Source organism: Macaca mulatta, chromosome 14 (assembly GCF_049350105.2).
Source record: "Macaca mulatta isolate MMU2019108-1 chromosome 14, T2T-MMU8v2.0, whole genome shotgun sequence".
NCBI lineage: Eukaryota > Metazoa > Chordata > Mammalia > Primates > Cercopithecidae > Macaca > Macaca mulatta.
Window position 1 is genome coordinate 9328692 of NC_133419.1, and position 16305 is coordinate 9344996.

General features: G+C 56.1%; 2 protein-coding genes across 4 annotated transcripts; one reads left to right on the forward strand and one right to left on the reverse strand.

Moving 5' to 3' along the window:
• The first annotated feature begins 202 nt into the window (after positions 1-202).
• Positions 203-12009, forward strand: NAALADL1 (N-acetylated alpha-linked acidic dipeptidase like 1). The gene is made up of 18 exons (XM_015113822.3): positions 203-440; positions 527-699; positions 790-911; positions 1293-1415; positions 4017-4300; positions 4402-4506; positions 5152-5237; positions 5377-5496; positions 8113-8198; positions 8283-8346; positions 8450-8517; positions 8766-8857; positions 8939-9029; positions 10276-10357; positions 10440-10613; positions 10687-10771; positions 10882-10974; positions 11329-12009. Exons 1-18 carry the CDS (start codon positions 241-243, stop codon positions 11513-11515), a joined length of 2235 nt encoding a protein of 744 aa, XP_014969308.2. The 5' UTR covers positions 203-240; the 3' UTR covers positions 11516-12009.
• SAC3D1 (SAC3 domain containing 1) lies at positions 12001-16234 on the reverse strand. 3 transcript variants are annotated; one of them, XM_077962404.1, is made up of 4 exons: positions 16004-16218; positions 15251-15830; positions 13934-14074; positions 12001-12602 (listed from the first exon to the last, which is right to left on the reverse strand). In XM_077962404.1, the coding sequence occupies exons 1-4, from the start codon at positions 16097-16099 to the stop codon at positions 12100-12102; spliced, it is 1320 nt and encodes a 439-aa protein (XP_077818530.1). In that variant the 5' UTR covers positions 16100-16218; the 3' UTR covers positions 12001-12099. The 3 variants fall into 3 exon arrangements, with proteins under 3 accessions (XP_077818530.1, XP_028689082.2, XP_014969307.3); XM_028833249.2 differs by lacking the exon at positions 13934-14074 and having other exon boundaries at positions 15189-15830; positions 16004-16234; XM_015113821.3 differs by lacking the exon at positions 13934-14074 and having other exon boundaries at positions 16004-16216.
• Positions 16235-16305: the final 71 nt, after the last annotated feature.

The window sequence follows — 16305 nt, forward strand, 5'->3', positions numbered from 1 at the left end:
GGGCCTGTGTCCCTGGGCGACCTTGTTGCCCTTGGAGGGCCATTCCAGGTAAATGATGCAGAATGTGGTGGATGTGGATGGCTCCTGGCTCTCACTGCGGGATGTTCCCTCACTCTCCCTGCCAGCTGGGGGTCAAAGGGCAGTGCCATCCATGGGGTAATGGTTAACCAGGCCCAACACCCCCACTATAGGGAATAACCTATAGACCAGTCCCACACCAGCTGGCCAAGAGTCTGCAGGATGCAGTGGACGAAGGTGTTGGGGCTGGGGCTGGGGGCTGCTGCCCTCTTGGGGCTGGGGATCATCCTGGGCCACTTTGCCATTCCCAAAAAAGCCAATTCACCTGCCCCCAGCGTCTCAGCCCCCCAGGACCTGGACCTGGAGATCCTGGAGACCATCATGGGGCAGCTGGATGCCCACAGGATCCGGGAGAACCTCAGGTGAGAGGCTGGGCCGTCTGCTCCTCCGTTTGCCAGAGGCCCCCTCCCTGATGCTGGCCCTGCCCCTCCCTCTGCCCACCCTGCAGAGAACTCTCCAGGGAGCCACACCTGGCCTCCAGCCCTCGGGATGAGGATCTGGTGCAGCTGCTGCTACAGCGCTGGAAGGACCCAGAGTCAGGCCTGGACTCGGCCGAGGCCTTCACGTACGAGGTGCTGCTGTCCTTCCCTAGCCAGGAGCAGCCCAACGTCGTGGACATTGGTGAAGTCCTGCCCAGCCTTGGGAATGCCCAGAGGGTTGGTGGGGGGGAGCTGCTGGGCCCAGCCATGACACTGCCACCCCCTCCAACAGTGGGCCCCACCGGGGACATCATCCACTCCTGCCACCGGACCGAGGAGAATGTGACCGGGGAGCAAGGGGGGCCAGATGTGGTACAACCCTATGCCGCCTATGCTCCTTCTGGAACCCCACAGGTGGGCCCGGAACCCCCCTACTGCCCTGGCCCAGCTCCCTTGTTTCCACCTAGGGTTCTCCCCACCCTGACCCAGGGAACATGCCTCAACTGGGGCACAGCGCCCCCTCCCGAATTTACTCACGTGGACACTCCATCGCTGCTCCTTTCCTCCACCAGTCATTCAACAAACACTAGTGGCTCTGCTTAAGGCCAGGCCTGTTACAGGGCACCCAGACATGGAGGAAACCAGGGGTGACTGTCCTTGGGGAGCTTACAGGCTCTGGGTGAGGTGGAGGAACAGAATCTAAATTCTCCCTCCTGCCATCCACCCTTCCCCCACCCCTTCCCCACCCGCCCTTCGCTGGGCCCAGCTCGAAGGATCACCCCCTCTTGGGACTAGGGCCTCCTCGTCTATGCCAACCGCGGCACGGAAGAAGACTTTAAGGAGCTACAGACTCAGGGCATCAAACTCGAAGGCACCATCGCCCTGACTCGCTATGGGGGTGTAGGGCGTGGGGCCAAGGTGAGTGGCAGCCCCCAGGGCACGAGGCCTGGGTGAGGAAGGGGCCGGGCAGCGGACTGGAGGAAGTGAGGGGAAAGGGAAGGAGAAGGGGCAGTGTTGAGTGGGGACCCAAGCCCTGGGGTGGGGCAGGAAAGGTGAGGTGTTTTCAGGTTGTTCCACCAAGGGGCTGTGTGGCCTCGGATGCCTCCCTGACCCTCTCTGAGCTATAGGAAATAAAGGGGCTGAGTACAATTTTCAGGTTTGGTATTCCGGAAGTCTAAGTCCTCCTGTGAAGTAGTTCTGAATATTCAGCTTAAGTCCCTCATGTTGGCCGCCTCCTTGTCCCTGCCATTTCTTTTCCATCAAAAATTCTGACTAGGGGCCGGGCGCAGTGGCTTACGCCTGTAATCCCAGCCCTTTGGGAGGCCAAGGTGGGCAGATCACCTGAGGTCAGGAGATCAAGACCAGCCTGGCCAACATGGCGAAACTCCATTTCTACGAAAAAGGCAAAATTAGCCACGCGTGGTGGTGCATGCCTGCAATTCCAGCTACTGGGGAGGCTCAGGCAGATGAACTGCTTGAACCCGGGAGCCAGAGATGGTAGTGAGCTGAGACTGCACCACGGCACTCTCCAGCCTGGGAGACAGCGAGACTCTGATCAAAAAAAAAAAAAAAAAAGTCTGGACGTGGGCATGGTGGCTCACTCTTGTAATCCTAGCACTTTGGGAGGCCAAAGCAGGTGGATTGCCTAAGCTCAGGAGTTCGAGACCAGCCTGGGCAACATGGTGAAACCCCGTCTCTACTAAAATCCAAAAAAAAAAAAAAAAAATTAGCTAGGCATGGCAGCATGCACCTGTAGTCCTAGCTGCTCAGGAGGCTGAGGCAGGAGAATTGCTTGAACTCAGGAGGTGGAGGTTGCAGTGAGCCAAGATTGCACCACCGCACTCCAGCCTGGGTGACAGAGCGAGACTCCATCGATAAAAAAAAAAAAAAAAAAAAAAAAAAAAAATTAATATAAAAAGAGTAGAATGAAAGAGGGGAAGGGAGAGTTGGTATTTAATGGGGACAAAGTTTCGGATTTGTCAGATGAAAAGAGTTCTAGAGATGAATGGTGGTGATGGTTGAACATATGGAGGTACTTCATGCCACTGAACTGCACACTCCACATGCTAAGTTTATGTTATGTGTATTTTACCACAATTTTTTAAAAAGTGGGTCAGGCACGGTGGCTTACGCCTGTAATCCCAGCACTTTGGGAGGCCAAGGCAGGCTCATTACCTGAGGTCAGGAGTTCGAGACCAGCCTGGCCAACATGGTGAAACCCCGTCTCTACTAAAAATACAAAAATTAGCCGGTCATGGTGGTGGGCGCCTGTAATCCCAGCTACTCAGGAGGCTGAGGCAGGAGAATCGCTTGAACCCAGGAGGCAGAGGTTGCAGTGAGCCGAGACCGTACCATTGCACTCCAGCCTGGGGGACAAGAGCAGGACTTCATCTCAAAAAAAAAAAAAGTGTCTATAATAAGAGCTGGGAAAAGAGAAAGAAAGAAGGAAGGTGGAAAGGAAGGAAGAAAAGAAAGGGAAAAAAGGAAAAGAAAAAGAAAAGGGAACAAGTAGTGTAGAAATACACAGATTATTAACCATCACCACTACCCATTTCCAGAACCTTTTCATCATTTCCAACAGATACTTTATTTAACAATAACTCCCCAGGTCCCTGCCCCAGCCCCTATTCTATTTTCTGTAACCTCAATTCTACTTTCTGTCTCTATGAATTTGCCTATTCTAGGGACTTCACATAAGTGAAAGTATAAGATACTTGTCTTTTTGTGTCTGGCTTATTTCACTTAATATAACATCTTCAAGACTCATTGACGTATCATAACTTTATTTCTTTTTAGGCTGAATAATATTCCATTATTTTTGTTTGTTTGTTTTTTGTTTTTTGGGGTTTTTTTGAGACAGCGTCTTGCTCTATCACCCAGGCTGGAATGCAGTGGCATGATCTCAGCTCACTGCAACCTCTGCCTCCTGGGTTCAGGTGATTCTCATGCCTCAGCCTCCCAAGTAGCTGGGACTACAGGTGTAGCCACACCTGGCTAATTTTTGTATTTTTAGTAGAGACAAGGTTTCACCATGTTGGCCAGGCCAGTCTTGATCTCAGGTCATCCGACCTCAGGTGACCTGTCTGCCTTGGCCTCCCAAAGTGTTGGGATTACAGGCATGAGCCACCACACCCGGCCTTCACTGTATGTTACAGCCCACATTTGGTTTAGCCATTCATCTGTTGATAGACACTTGGGCTATTTCCTCCTCTTGGCCGTTGAGGATAACGTTGCTGTGGACGCGAGTACACAACCGTGTTATTTTATGCAGCTTCATGGTATTCCACTGTAGGATGTCCCCGTTATTCAGCCAGACTCCACTGATAGGCACTGACTTGGCTGTGCTGAAATGACCTTTGCTGTTGCAAGAGGCACTGCCATAAATGACTTGTGCAAACATCATCTTGCCTATGGGAAGATTGGTCTATCCTGGCTTCCATAGTTGAGGAAGGAGGAAGAGGAACAGGACACATCCGGTCCAGTCCCTCCCTTATACACGGCCTCCTCTGCCCGCTGCAGGCTGTGAATGCTGCCAAGCACGGGGTGGCCGGGGTGCTGGTGTACACAGACCCTGCCGACATCAACGATGGGCTGAGCTTGCCCAACGAAACCTTTCCCAACTCCTGGTACCTGCCACCCTCAGGAGTGGAGCGAGGCTCCTACTACAAGTATTTTGGGGACCCTCTGACTCCCTACCTTCCAGCCATCCCCTCTTCCTTCCGCCTGGACCCTGCCAATGTCTCTGGATTTCCCCCAATTCCTACACAGCCCATTGGCTTCCAGGATGCAAGAGACCTGCTCTGGTGAGTTTGTTCCCTGGGATGTCCTGCCCAGCCCCCAGTGGCCTCCAGACTTCAAGCCCCACACTCACATTTACCCTGAGGGGTCTCTTCCTCCTCCCCAGTAACCTCAACGGAACTTTGGCCCCAGACACCTGGCAGGGAGCACTGGGCTGCCACTACAGGCTGGGTCCCGGCTTCCGGCCTGATGGAGACTTCTCAGCAGACAGGTGAGATGCAGCCAGACCAGTTCTCCCTCAGTTGCCCTCTCCCCCAACTTGCCTCTCCCCTTCCCTCGTGATTATGTTCCCTCTTTCCACTTCAAAGCCTGACCTTTTTCCCTTTCTTCTCTCTCTCAGACCCTCTCCTGACCCCAAAATATCTGTCTTGTCTTTGGGGAAGCCCCTGGATTCCCCTGCCCCTCCCACCTCATCTCGACGTCTGCACCCCACGACTCCCTCTCTTGAAGATGCCAAGCTCCTTCCCAAATCAGGGCCACTGCCACTCCTGACATGCACCAGCCTCCCTCCCTGCAGCACCCCCTGGCCTCCAGGTGCCCTCTCCTCCCAGGCCCCTTCACCCAGCTGTTCCTGTCCTCGTGGTCTGTCTCACTCGGGAGAGGGAGGCCTCATGAGCACCAGGTCCGCATCTGTCGCAGTCATTGCCCAGAGCCTAGTCAGGGACTGAGCACCCAATAAGCGACTCCCCAGTGAGTGAGCAGGAGAGCCTGGCTCCAGCCTTGCTGCCTCTCTTGGTACTTCTGGGCCAGTGACCTTGCCACGTCACTTTCTGGCTCCGGGCCTCGGTGTCTCCTGCATTGGGTTGGGGGCAGTGGGCAAGGCCAAGAGTCTCCTCACACCCTTCACCCTCCCCAGCCAGGTGAATGTGAGCATCTACAACCGCCTGGAGCTGAGGAACTCTTCCAACGTCCTGGGCATTATCCGCGGGGCTGTGGAGCCTGGTGAGCCCTCCTCTTGCTGACTGTTTCCCAGGCCCCTGCTGTGCTCTGGGTGCCACTGCTACTGTGTCACCACCCAGCCCAGCTCCCCGTGCCCACCTCTCCCTCTCCTCTGGTTCTCTGCCCCTTTTCCTCTGGTCAGATCGCTATGTGCTATATGGGAACCACCGAGACAGCTGGGTGCATGGGGCTGTCGACCCCAGCAGTGGCACCGCCGTCCTCCTGGAGCTCTCCCGCGTCCTGGGGACCCTGCTGAAGAAGGGTGAGGCGGCCCCCTCCCCTGGACCAGGGACCTTCGCCCCCGGAGGTCCCCTTCCTGTTCCACCTCCTCTCCCTCACACTGCAGTGCTCCCTGTGCCATGCCTGAGGGCCCTGGGGGCAGAAATGCATGACACCAGCCTTGGCCTGCAGCAGCCCAGTGTGGTACAGGGAATAGACTGTGGGTTGATTCGTGTGCAGCTTCCAAGTGCCTCCGGTGTGCCTGGAAGGAGCGAGGCCCGATGCTGCTGTGAAGCAGGCAGCGCCCAGGCTCTGCCCTCTGGGAGCTTTAGTTCAGCTGGGTCAGGGATGGCAGCCGATTGCTAACTCTGATGTCTCTAATATCTCATGTGCCTTTGATGTGCCAGGCCAGGTTGGGACAAGTCTCTCAGTGGAGGCAGCACTTCAATGTTTCAGTGCTTCAGGGAAGGAGAGGAGGGCAAGGAGGTGGCAGTCGGAAAGGAGGTGGGCAGGGCTGGGTGAGGTGACAGAGCAGGCAGGGCCAGGCCAGGCTGGGAGTTTGGAGTTCAGTCCAAGGGTTGTGGGAAGCTGGTGAAGGCTGGGCATGGTGGCTTATGCCTGTAATCCCAGCACTTTGGAAGGCTGGAGTGGGTGGATCACCTGAGGTCAGGAGTTCGACACCAGCCTGGCCAACACAGTAAAACCCCATCTCTACTGAAAATACAAAAATTAGCTGGGCGTGGTGGTGGCTGTAATCCCAGCTACTCGGGAGGCTGAGGCAGGAGAATCACTTGAACCTGGGGGGCAGAGGTTGCAGTGAGCTGATTGCGCCACTGTACTCCAACCTAGTTGATGAGAGTGAAACTCTGTCTCAAAAAAAGAAAAGAAAAAAAGAAAAAAAAATTTTTGAGACAGGGTCTCACTCTGTTGCCCAGCCTGGAGTGGAGTGGTACAATCACAGCTCACTGCACCCTCGACCTCCTGGGCTCAAGCGATCCTCCTGCCTCAGCCTCCTGATTAGCTGGGACTACATGTGTGTGCCACCAAGCTCTGATAATTTTTTACTTTTTGTAGAGACAAGGTCTTGCTGTGTTACTCAGGCTGGTCTCGAACTCTTGGGCTTAAGTGATCCTCGTCGCCTCAGCCTCCCAAAGTGTTGGGACGTGATAATGACCTTGATAGCAAAATAATTTTTTGGCCCAAGCTCCAATCCAGGATCACACTAGTGATCTGGTCACTAGTTTCCTTTAATCTATAATAATTTTTTTTTTTTTTTTTTTTGAGACGGAGTCTCACTCTGTCGCCCAGGCTGGAGTGCAGTAGCGCAATCTCGGCTCACTGCAAGCTCCGCCTCCCGGGTTCACGCCATTCTCCTGCCTCAGCCTCCTGAGTAGCTGGGACTACAGGCGCCCGCCACCACGCCCGGCTAATTTTTTGTATTTTTAGTAGAGACAGGGTTTCACCGTGGTCTCGATCTCCTGACCTTGTGATCCGCCCGCCTCGGCCTCCCAAAGTGCTGGGATTACAGGCGTGAGCCACCACGCCTAGCTATAATTGTTTAGCTGTTCTTTGTGTTTCATGATTCTGCGATTATTGTCCTATTATTTTGTCAAATAACCCTCAATTTGGATTTGTCTCATTTGATTTAGATTATATATTTTTGGCAGAAAAAAAGTGTAAAAATGTGTAATTGCAAGCATGTGATCACATCACACTGAAAAATTCATTTGCTGGTTGTGGTGGCTCATACCTGTAATCCCAGCACTTTGGGAGGTGAAGTGGGTGGATCGCTTGAGCTCAGGAGTTCAAGACTGGCCTGGGCAACATGGAGAAACCCCATCTCTACCAAAAATACAGTAATCAGCCAGGTGCGGTGGTGTGTGCCTGTGGTCCCAGCTACTTGGGAGGTTAAGGTGAGAGGATCGCTAGACCCCAGGAAGTTGAGGCTGCAGTGAGCCGAGATTGCACCACTGCACTCCAACCTGGGCCACAGAGTGACACTAGGTCACCCAGGCTGGATGCCGTGGCACAATCTCAGCTCACTGCAACCTCTACCTCCCAGGCTCAAGCAATTCTTCTGCCTGAACCCGGGAGGCGGAGCATCCTGCAGCCTGGCTTCCACCTCCAGTCCCTATACCCACAGTGTGGAGCCAAATATCTGGATTTGAAACTGGCTCTGCTGCCTACCAGCCTTGGGACCCTGGAAAGTCATTTAGCTTCTCTGTTTCTTCAATTGTGAATGGAAATAATAATAGTATCTCCCTCAAGGCATTGTTGTAGGGATTGGTTCAATGTGGATAACGCCCTAACAGGAAATGTTCATGTGTTATCACCAAGTGAAGATGGCTATGGAGTTTGGCCGGGAGGCGGGGGTTGAGGGTGGCAGGTCAGAAGTCTTCCCAGATCATGCCCACAGAGAGAGGGGCAGCGGGCATTCTGGTAGAAGGGCCCACCCGACCCTTCAGGAGGCTTGGAGTTGTGTTCAGTGTTTGGTGCGGGAGCCTCCTGGAAGACCTGGCTGCAGAGTGCCAGGACCTCCTGTCACCAGCTGCCCCGCCTTTTCCAGCTCTCCCCTCCTCCTCACGTCCTCAGCCTTTCTCCTAAGGCATCCTAGGATCAGGAGGACCCTGTCCTCCAACCCTCTGTCCTCCATTCCCAGGCACTTGGCGTCCTCGCAGATCAATCGTGTTTGCGAGCTGGGGGGCTGAGGAGTTCGGGCTCATTGGCTCCACGGAATTCACAGAAGTGAGTGTCCCTACAGGGTAGGGGATCAAAATGGGTTCCCGAGGCAGAACAGCGCGGGGCTGACGTCGCCCCTCGCACCCGCAGGAGTTTTTCAACAAGCTGCAGGAGCGCACCGTGGCCTACATCAATGTGGACATCGCGGTGTTTGGTATGGAGGTGGCGGGGAAGGAAAGGGGAGGGGACGGCCTGACGACGGGGTGGGTAAAAGAAGGGGCTGGGGCCCAAATAGTCTTTCTCCCCTCCTCCCACAGCCAATGCTACCCTTAGGGTGCAGGGGACGCCCCCAGTCCAGAGTGTCGTCTTCTCTGCAACCAAAGAGGTGGAAGGGGGCGGGCCGGGCGGGGCTGAACTGGCGGGGGCGGGGCAGTGCGGTGGGCTGGCAGTGTGCTGCACGGGTGGGTGGGACTGGGGAGTGGTACTCTCCAGATCTGCTGGGGCCAGACTGAGGCTAGGGCGAGCTTTTTAAGAAGGACTGGACTGTGGGTGGGCAGGAGACGGTGGAGGACCCGCCCTGTTGTTGGGGCTGGGGAGGGCCCCGCACCGAGACTAAATTCTCCTTCCGGCCAGATCCGCTCACCAGGCCCTGGCGACCTGAGCATCTACGACAACTGGATCCGGTACTTCAATCGCAGCAGCCCAGTGTACGGCCTGGTCCCCAGGTGAGCCCAGGGATAGAAGGGGGCTCGGAGCGAGCTGGTCCGGCCCAGCGCTCTTTATCCTGGCCCCCTTCCTTCCCGCAGCTTGGGTTCTCTGGGTGCTGGCAGCGACTATGCACCCTTCATTCACTTCCTGGGCATCTCCTCCATGGACATCGCCTACACCTATGACCGGGTGAGCAGGCGCCCCTCCGTCCCTGCCTCGGTACCTTGCTGCATGCGCCCCCTCCTCTCTTTGGAACTGTTCTCGCACAGACTGAACCCTGCTCCTTTACTCACTGCTACCTCTGCCAAGTTTCTTAAAAATACACACACACACACACACACACACCCACGCGTGCGCGCGTTTTATATAGACGGAGTCTTGCTTTGTTGCCAGGCTGGTCTTGAACTCCTAAGCTCAGACCATCCTCCCACCTCAGCCTCCTAAAGTGCTGGGATTACAGGTGTGAGCCTTGGTGCCAGGGCTCTGCCAAGTTTAACCTTTTCAAGCACCTCTTTATGCTCATCTGTTATTTTATCAAATGTAAGAGACTACTGATTATAAGATGTGATTCAGGAAGGGAAAAAAACCCACCGCAAAAAGCCACCGCTTCCAACCAGTTGTAAGATAACATTGCCTGTAAGAAGCATTCTGGGCCGGGCGCGGTGGCTCAAGCCTGTAATCCCAGCACTTTGGGAGGCCGAGGCGGGCGGATCACGAGGTCAGGAGATCGAGACCATCCTGGCGAACACGGTGAAACCCCGTCTCTACTAAAAAATACAAAAAACTAGCCGGGCGAGTGGCGGGCGCCTGTAGTCCCAGCTACTTGGGAGGCTGAGGCAGGAGAATGGCGTAAACCTGGCAGGCGGAGCTTGCAGTGAGCTGAGATCCGGCCACTGCACTCCAGCCTGGGCGACAGAGCGGGACTCCGTCTCAAAAAAAAAAAAAAAAAAAAAAAAGAAGCATTCTGTTTCCAAAGATCTTAAAATGTAGCGGGGAAAAAGGTTAATCTCAGCATTGATTAACTCAGATCATTGGTGTGAGCGTTGGCATGAAGGTAAAGCAAGGGTTGCAGAGTGCCCAGCTGGCACCTCCCTGTTTGATGCTCCAAAAAGTACGTTCTCTACCTCACAGCCACAGCAATTCTCCGTAGCAGAGCTGGGATTTGAATCTCTCTGACTCCAAAGCCCCAGGTTCTTCTCCTTCCTGTGAAACTGGAAACTGGCACCAGACCCAGCTCTTCCACTAATTAGCTGTGTGATGTCAGCAGGTTAACCTCTCTGAGCCTCCGTTTCCTTTTCTGTGGGAGTTCTAGAACCCACCTCACAGACATGGCCAAGATTCAATGGAGATATGCCCACATTTTGTAGCTCACTGGAGGTACACCTTCTCCCCCTTCCCATCCCAAGCCTGTCACCTCTGGGCTTTGTTCCCCCAGAGCAAGACTTCAGCCAGGATCTACCCCACCTACCACACAGCCTTTGACACCTTTGACTATGTGGACAAGTTTTTGGACCCAGGTGAGGAGGGAGACAAAGGGCATCCTGAGAACAGGACAGGAGAGGCTGAAGACTGAGTCCTGGCCTTGTGACCTTGCCGCAGGCTTCAGCAGCCATCAGGCTGTGGCCCGGACAGCGGGGAGTATTATTCTCCGGCTCAGTGACAGCTTCTTCCTGCCCCTCAAAGTCAGTGACTACAGTGAGACACTCCGCAGCTTCCTGCAGGCAGCCCAGCAAGACCTCGGGGCCCTGCTGGAGCAGCACAGCATCAGCCTGGGTATGCACAGCCTGACCCTGAGGCATGGGGAGCCCTGCACCCCCAGGACTAAGCCACTGCTTGTTCCTCACAGGGCCTCTGGTGACTGCAGTGGAGAAATTTGAGGCAGCAGCTACAGCCTTGGGCCAACGCATATCAGCGCTGAAGGGCAGCCCCGAGTGAGCAAGGGCAGCGGGCAGGGGTTGGGAGAGCAGCATCCAGGGAAGGATACCAGGCTGGTAGCTGGGCTGCTGGCTCCAGGGTGACCGGCAGGTCCTGCCTCCACCAGTCCCCTGAAGGTCCGGATGCTCAATGACCAGTTGATGCTCTTGGAACGGACCTTTCTGAACCCTCGAGCCTTCCCAGAGGAACGCTACTACAGGTGAGTCTGTCCCAGAGTCCTGGGAGGTGCCGCCAGGTGGGGCCGGGCAATGGCCCCCGACCTGAGATGAGGTGCTCAGCTTCTCTGCCCTTTAGAGCGCAACCCAGCCCCTGAAGAAGGTGGGAATGTGAGGCTCAGGGAGGGAAGTTGCTTCAGGGTCCCTCTGGGAGCTAGGACTGGAACCTACATTTCCTCCCCCAACCGCCACTGCTGTAAGAGCCCCCGGCCTTCAGAGACAGGCGGAGAGGGGTGCTCTTCTGCCTAGCTGCGTACAGGAGCTAAGCCAGTTCTAGGTCCAGGTTTCTCTTTCCTGGCCCCTGACTGACCCTGATCCTGTCCCATTTCTCCTGTCAGCCATGTGCTCTGGGCAACTCGCACGGGCTCCGTAGCCACATTCCCGGGCCTATCCAATGCCTGCTCCAGGGCCAGGGACACAGCCTCTGGATCTGAAGCTTGGGCTGAGGTGCAGAGACAGCTCAGCATTGTGGTGACAGCCCTGGAGGGTGCGGCAGCCACCCTGAGGCCTGTAGGGGACCTCTGACCCCAGCCCTCTTCCTTCTGCCTGTGGCTGACCTCTGACCCCAGCCCTCTTTCTTAGGCCCTCTCTTTACCCCAACCCTCTCCTGCCTGCTTTCCTGAGATGTCCTGGTCTTCCCTGGTGCCAGGAGGGGGCACTACCACAGGACCCTCTCAAGCTTCTCAGGCAATAGCTTGAGGTCCGTGAGGGGAGTGGCAATCCCTAATGCAACTCACCCTCATCCTGGTGCTTAGGTGGCAGAGGGTGGGCAGCAGGGGACAGGGATGGGATGGCAAAACCACCAGCTACTCTTGGTGGTGGGTAGGTGAAGATGGGATGCATAATGCCAACCTCAGATGCCAACTCAGATCATCAAGGCCAAAGACCAGTGGCGAAAGTGAGGCATGGGGTGCCTTAGGCCTTGCCTAGTCTGCGTTCCTCTCCCTACATGCTGTGTATCCTAACTCCCTACAACAGCCCCTCAAATAAATCACATCTAGTGACTGGTACCAACAAAACAAGTTCCTTTTATTATCTGGGAACCATAGAAAAAGAAACCTAAGTGCTCTGGCCCAGTCCTGGGGCTCTGGGAGGCTCACGCTCCCTCCTCAGGCTGGGGACCCAGGTCTGTCCGCACCCTCATCTTCCTCCTCTGCCATGACCACCTCCTCCAGGGTACGTCCTCGAAGTTTGCTCTCCACTAACACCTTGCACGTACCGGCAGGCGGTAGCCCTTCCTCCACATAGCGACCCCTCAGGAACACAACTCTCTCCTCTCCGTCCAAGGGCAGCCCATGGGCCTGGCACAGGTCCCGTGCTTCCCTGAGTCCATCCAGGGCCAGGAGGTTGACCATGAAGCCCAGAGGCAAGGTCTGGCCCTTGGGGGTGCTAAAGGCACGAGCGAGGCGGGCCAGGGCTTCCCGGCGGGCATGGCCCACATGGCACTGCACAGCGCAACTTGCCAGGTAGGGCAGGGTCTGGAGCAGGCGGAACAGGCGGGCAGCATTGCCCTCTCGGAAGGCAGCATCTACCGCTAAGGCCTTGCGGAGGGGCGGGCAGGTGCGCAGGGCAGCAGGCAGCTGTAGAACCTCACGCAGGGCTTCCACCGAGCCTGTGAGAGCGGGAAGCCAGAATGAGGACGCCTGGTCCTTACAGGATCAGGCCCATCTCCCCTCCCAACACCTTGTCCTTCCTCTCTTCTCAACCACGCCCCTTCTCTAGGCCTAGCCCAACTTCCCTTTCCCCTCTAAGGGCCAGCCTTTGGCTCCTTCCCTGACCCATATTTGAATGAATTGCCTCAGGCTCTTGACTTCCTGCAGTCCAGATCCTTAAGCACTGAAGTGGGCAGGGTTTCCGGATTTGGGAAGCGGGCCCAGATAATTTAATGATTCGCCTGAGAGTGTCCTAGGGTGGGTATGTAGTTGAGCCTGACCCCAGTCCAAGTTTTCTGACTTGGATTTCCCACTACCCTGGCTTCCCTGCACCCACGGTTTTGGGAGCCAACTCTGCCCCACCTTCCCTTGAACACCTGGGAAGGCCCCTTCCTTCAGGAGACTCTGCCCCTGCTTCCCTTCCAGAAGAGTCTCAGACACTGGAACTTTGGGCCTCATTTGTAAACTAGGGCTTCTGACCAATTAGTAGGTTGTGAAGTCAACAGCATTTTGTTAAAATTGTATAGGACAGGGACTTTTTTTTTTGAGACAGATTTGCTTTGTCATCCAGGCTGCAGTATAGTGGCTCCCGGCTCACTGCAACCTCCACCACCTCCCAGGTTCAAGCGATTCTCCTGCATCAGCCTCCTGAGTAGCTAGGATTACAGGCATGCGCCACCACACCCAGCTAGTTTCTGCATTTTTAGTAGAGAGGGCCCAGCCAGAACAGAGCTTGTTTGGGCACAGTGGCTCATGCCTGTAATCCCAGCACTTTGGGAGGCCAAAGCGGTAGGGTCACTTTAGCCCAGGAGTTTGAAACCAGCTTGGTCAACATGGCAAGACTCCAATCCCTACATAAAAATAAATTTTAAAAAATTAAAAGAAGCCGGGCGCGGTGGCTCAAGCCTGTAATCCCAGCACTTTGGGAGGCCGAGGCGGGCGGATCACAAGGTCAGGAGATCGAGACCACAGTGAAACCCCGTCTCTACTAAAAATACAAAAAATTAGCCGGGCGCGGTGGCGGGCGCCTGTAGTCCCAGCTACTCAGGAGGCTGAGGCAGGAGAATGGCGTGAACCCAGGAGGCGGAGCTTGCAGTGAGCCGAGATCGCGCCACTGCACTCCAGCCTGGGCAACAGCGTGAGACTCCGTCTCAAAAAAAAAAAAAAAAAAAAAATTAAAAGAAAATCATGGTCATACCTCTGCTACTGTTAACCAGTGCTGAGTCAACAGGCAAGTCACCTCACCACCCAGGGCTTCGATTTCTTCCCCCACTAGAGCAGGGATAATTACTATGCCTTCTTCGCAAGAGCAGTGTGGACAAAAATAAACAATTAACTGGGCATGATGGCAGGCACCCAGCTACTTGGGAGGGTGGGGCAGGAGGATCACTTGAGCCCAGGAATTCAAGTGGCAACATGCGAGACCCCATCTCTACAAAAAAAATTTAAGTTAGCCAGGTGTGATTGCACACATCTGTGGTCCCAGCTACTCAGAAGGCTGAGGCAGGAGGATCCCTTGTGCCCAGGAGGTTGAGGCTGCAGTGAACTATGATCAAGCCACTGTACTCCAGCCTGGGCAACAGAGTAAGACCCTGTCTCAAAAAACACATTCTACAAATAAGAAAACAGGCCACGTGCGGTGGCTCACGCCTGTAATCCCAGCACTTTGGGAGGCAGAGGCGAGCGGATCATTGGAGGTCAGGAGTTCGAGACCAGCATGGCCAACATGGTGTTGGCCTGTCTCTACTAAAAATCCAAAAATTAGCCAGGCATGGTGGCGCACACCTGTAGTCCCAGCTCTTCAGGAGGCTGATGCAGGTGAATAGCCTGAACCTGGGAGGCAGAGGTTGCAGTGAGCCAAGATCATGCCACTGCACTCCAGCCTAGGCGACAGAGCTAGACTCTGTCTCAAAAACAAACTAACAAATAATAGAGTTTATTAGAATGCATCACCCATAGAAAGTATCTCTAATGCCTTAAACTTCTGTCTCAGGTATATTCGTGGGCATATGTGTTCTTGTTTGCTTTGTAACCCTGACTGGGCGGGGAGGTTAAAAAAAAGTTTGAAAATCTGCCGGGCGCGGTGGCTCACACCTGCAATCCCAGCACTTTGTGAGGCCAAGGTGTGCGGATCACGAGGTCAGAAGTTCGAGACCAGCCTGACCAACATGGTGAAACACCCCCTCTCTACTAAATACAAAAATTAGTCAGGTGTGGTGGCACGCCTCTGATCCCAGCTACTCAGGAGGCTGAGGCAGGAGAATCCCTTGAACCAGGGAGGTGGAGGTTGCAGTGAGCCAAGATCGAGCCACTGCACTCCAGCCTAGGCGACAGAGTCAGACTCAAAAAAAAAAAAAAAAAAAAAAGTTTTAAAATCACTGTTTAGGCCAACTCTCCCGTTCCACCCTTGCCCCTCCACTTTTATTCCTGAGACAACTAAGACCCCGAGATGGGCCCGAGGTCCCATGTCGGGGATTGGTGGATCTTGTGCTGTCCTGGGAGGCGCCTAATGGTGAGATGTTAAAGCTAATCTTTCTTTTCCCTACCTCCACTGTCATGGTGGGCTCCTGTCCCCACGCTCTGCCCAGCCGCCAGGACCGCGACTCACCCAGGTTATAGAGCAGAAAGAGGCCCTGGAAGGCTGGCTGGCGGGGGTGTGGTCCCGCGCCCCGCGCGTAGCAGCGCCGCAGCGAGCCGAAGCCCTCTTGCACCTGGGCCTGCAGCAGCACCGGGTCCGCAGGTCCCCGCGCCGCGTCGGGCCCGAGCCGCGCCACCACGGCCAGCAGCGTGGCCAGCGCCGCCTCCAGCACCACCGCTGCCTCGGCGTCGCCCGCGCCCTGCAGGGCCAGGTCCAGGCGCACAGCTCGCAAGCGGTCTGCCACGAAGCTGGCCACCTCGGCGCGGGCAGCGTCGGCGCTTTCCGCCACCTCACCCGCCAGGTAGCGTACCGTGGCCAGCAGCACGGAGGGCGGACGCAACTGGCTGGGTGGGGGCCGGGGCTTGCCGGCGGCGGGTCGGCTGTACTCCTTCACCGCGCGCTGCGGATCGGCGCGGGGCGGGTCCTGGCGGCACCCCGGCACCACTTCCAAGCGGTGTAGGCGGCGCTCCCTTTCGCGCTGGGCGCGCTCGGCGGCCGGGCACATGTCCGGGCAGGTGCCCATGGGCAGCTCGCAGCCGAGCATGAGGGGCTGCGGGGAGACGGTGGGCGCTCAGCATCCCGGGGACAGCGGTGCTGCGGGAAGGCAAGCGAGGCCGGCTGGGGGTGGGGAGCGGTGGGGCGGGGCTGAACCTGGCTGGGCCCGCCTGCCCGCCATGATCCCCGGCCTCCGGGCCGCCCATCGGGCCGCCTCTGTCCTCTCACCGGGTCCTGTGGAGTTGGCCTCCCGAGATGCACTGCGTTGTAGTCCAGCAACGCCTCTGCGGCTCCGCGCGCTCTGGGGCGGCTAACGGCCCCCATCGAGCTCCAGGTTCAGCTTTGCGCGCTCCCCTTAGTGTTTTTAACGGGTAGCCTTGGCCGCTCCCATGATACACCCGTGTAGTCCCTGCCGCCACCAACCGCTTTGTGGCGAGGAGGGGCGGGGCGGGACTGAGGCCACGCCTTCCAGCCCGCTGAGCAATCAGGATTTGACTTTGGGGCCTCGGAGACAGGTACCCCTGCTTTGG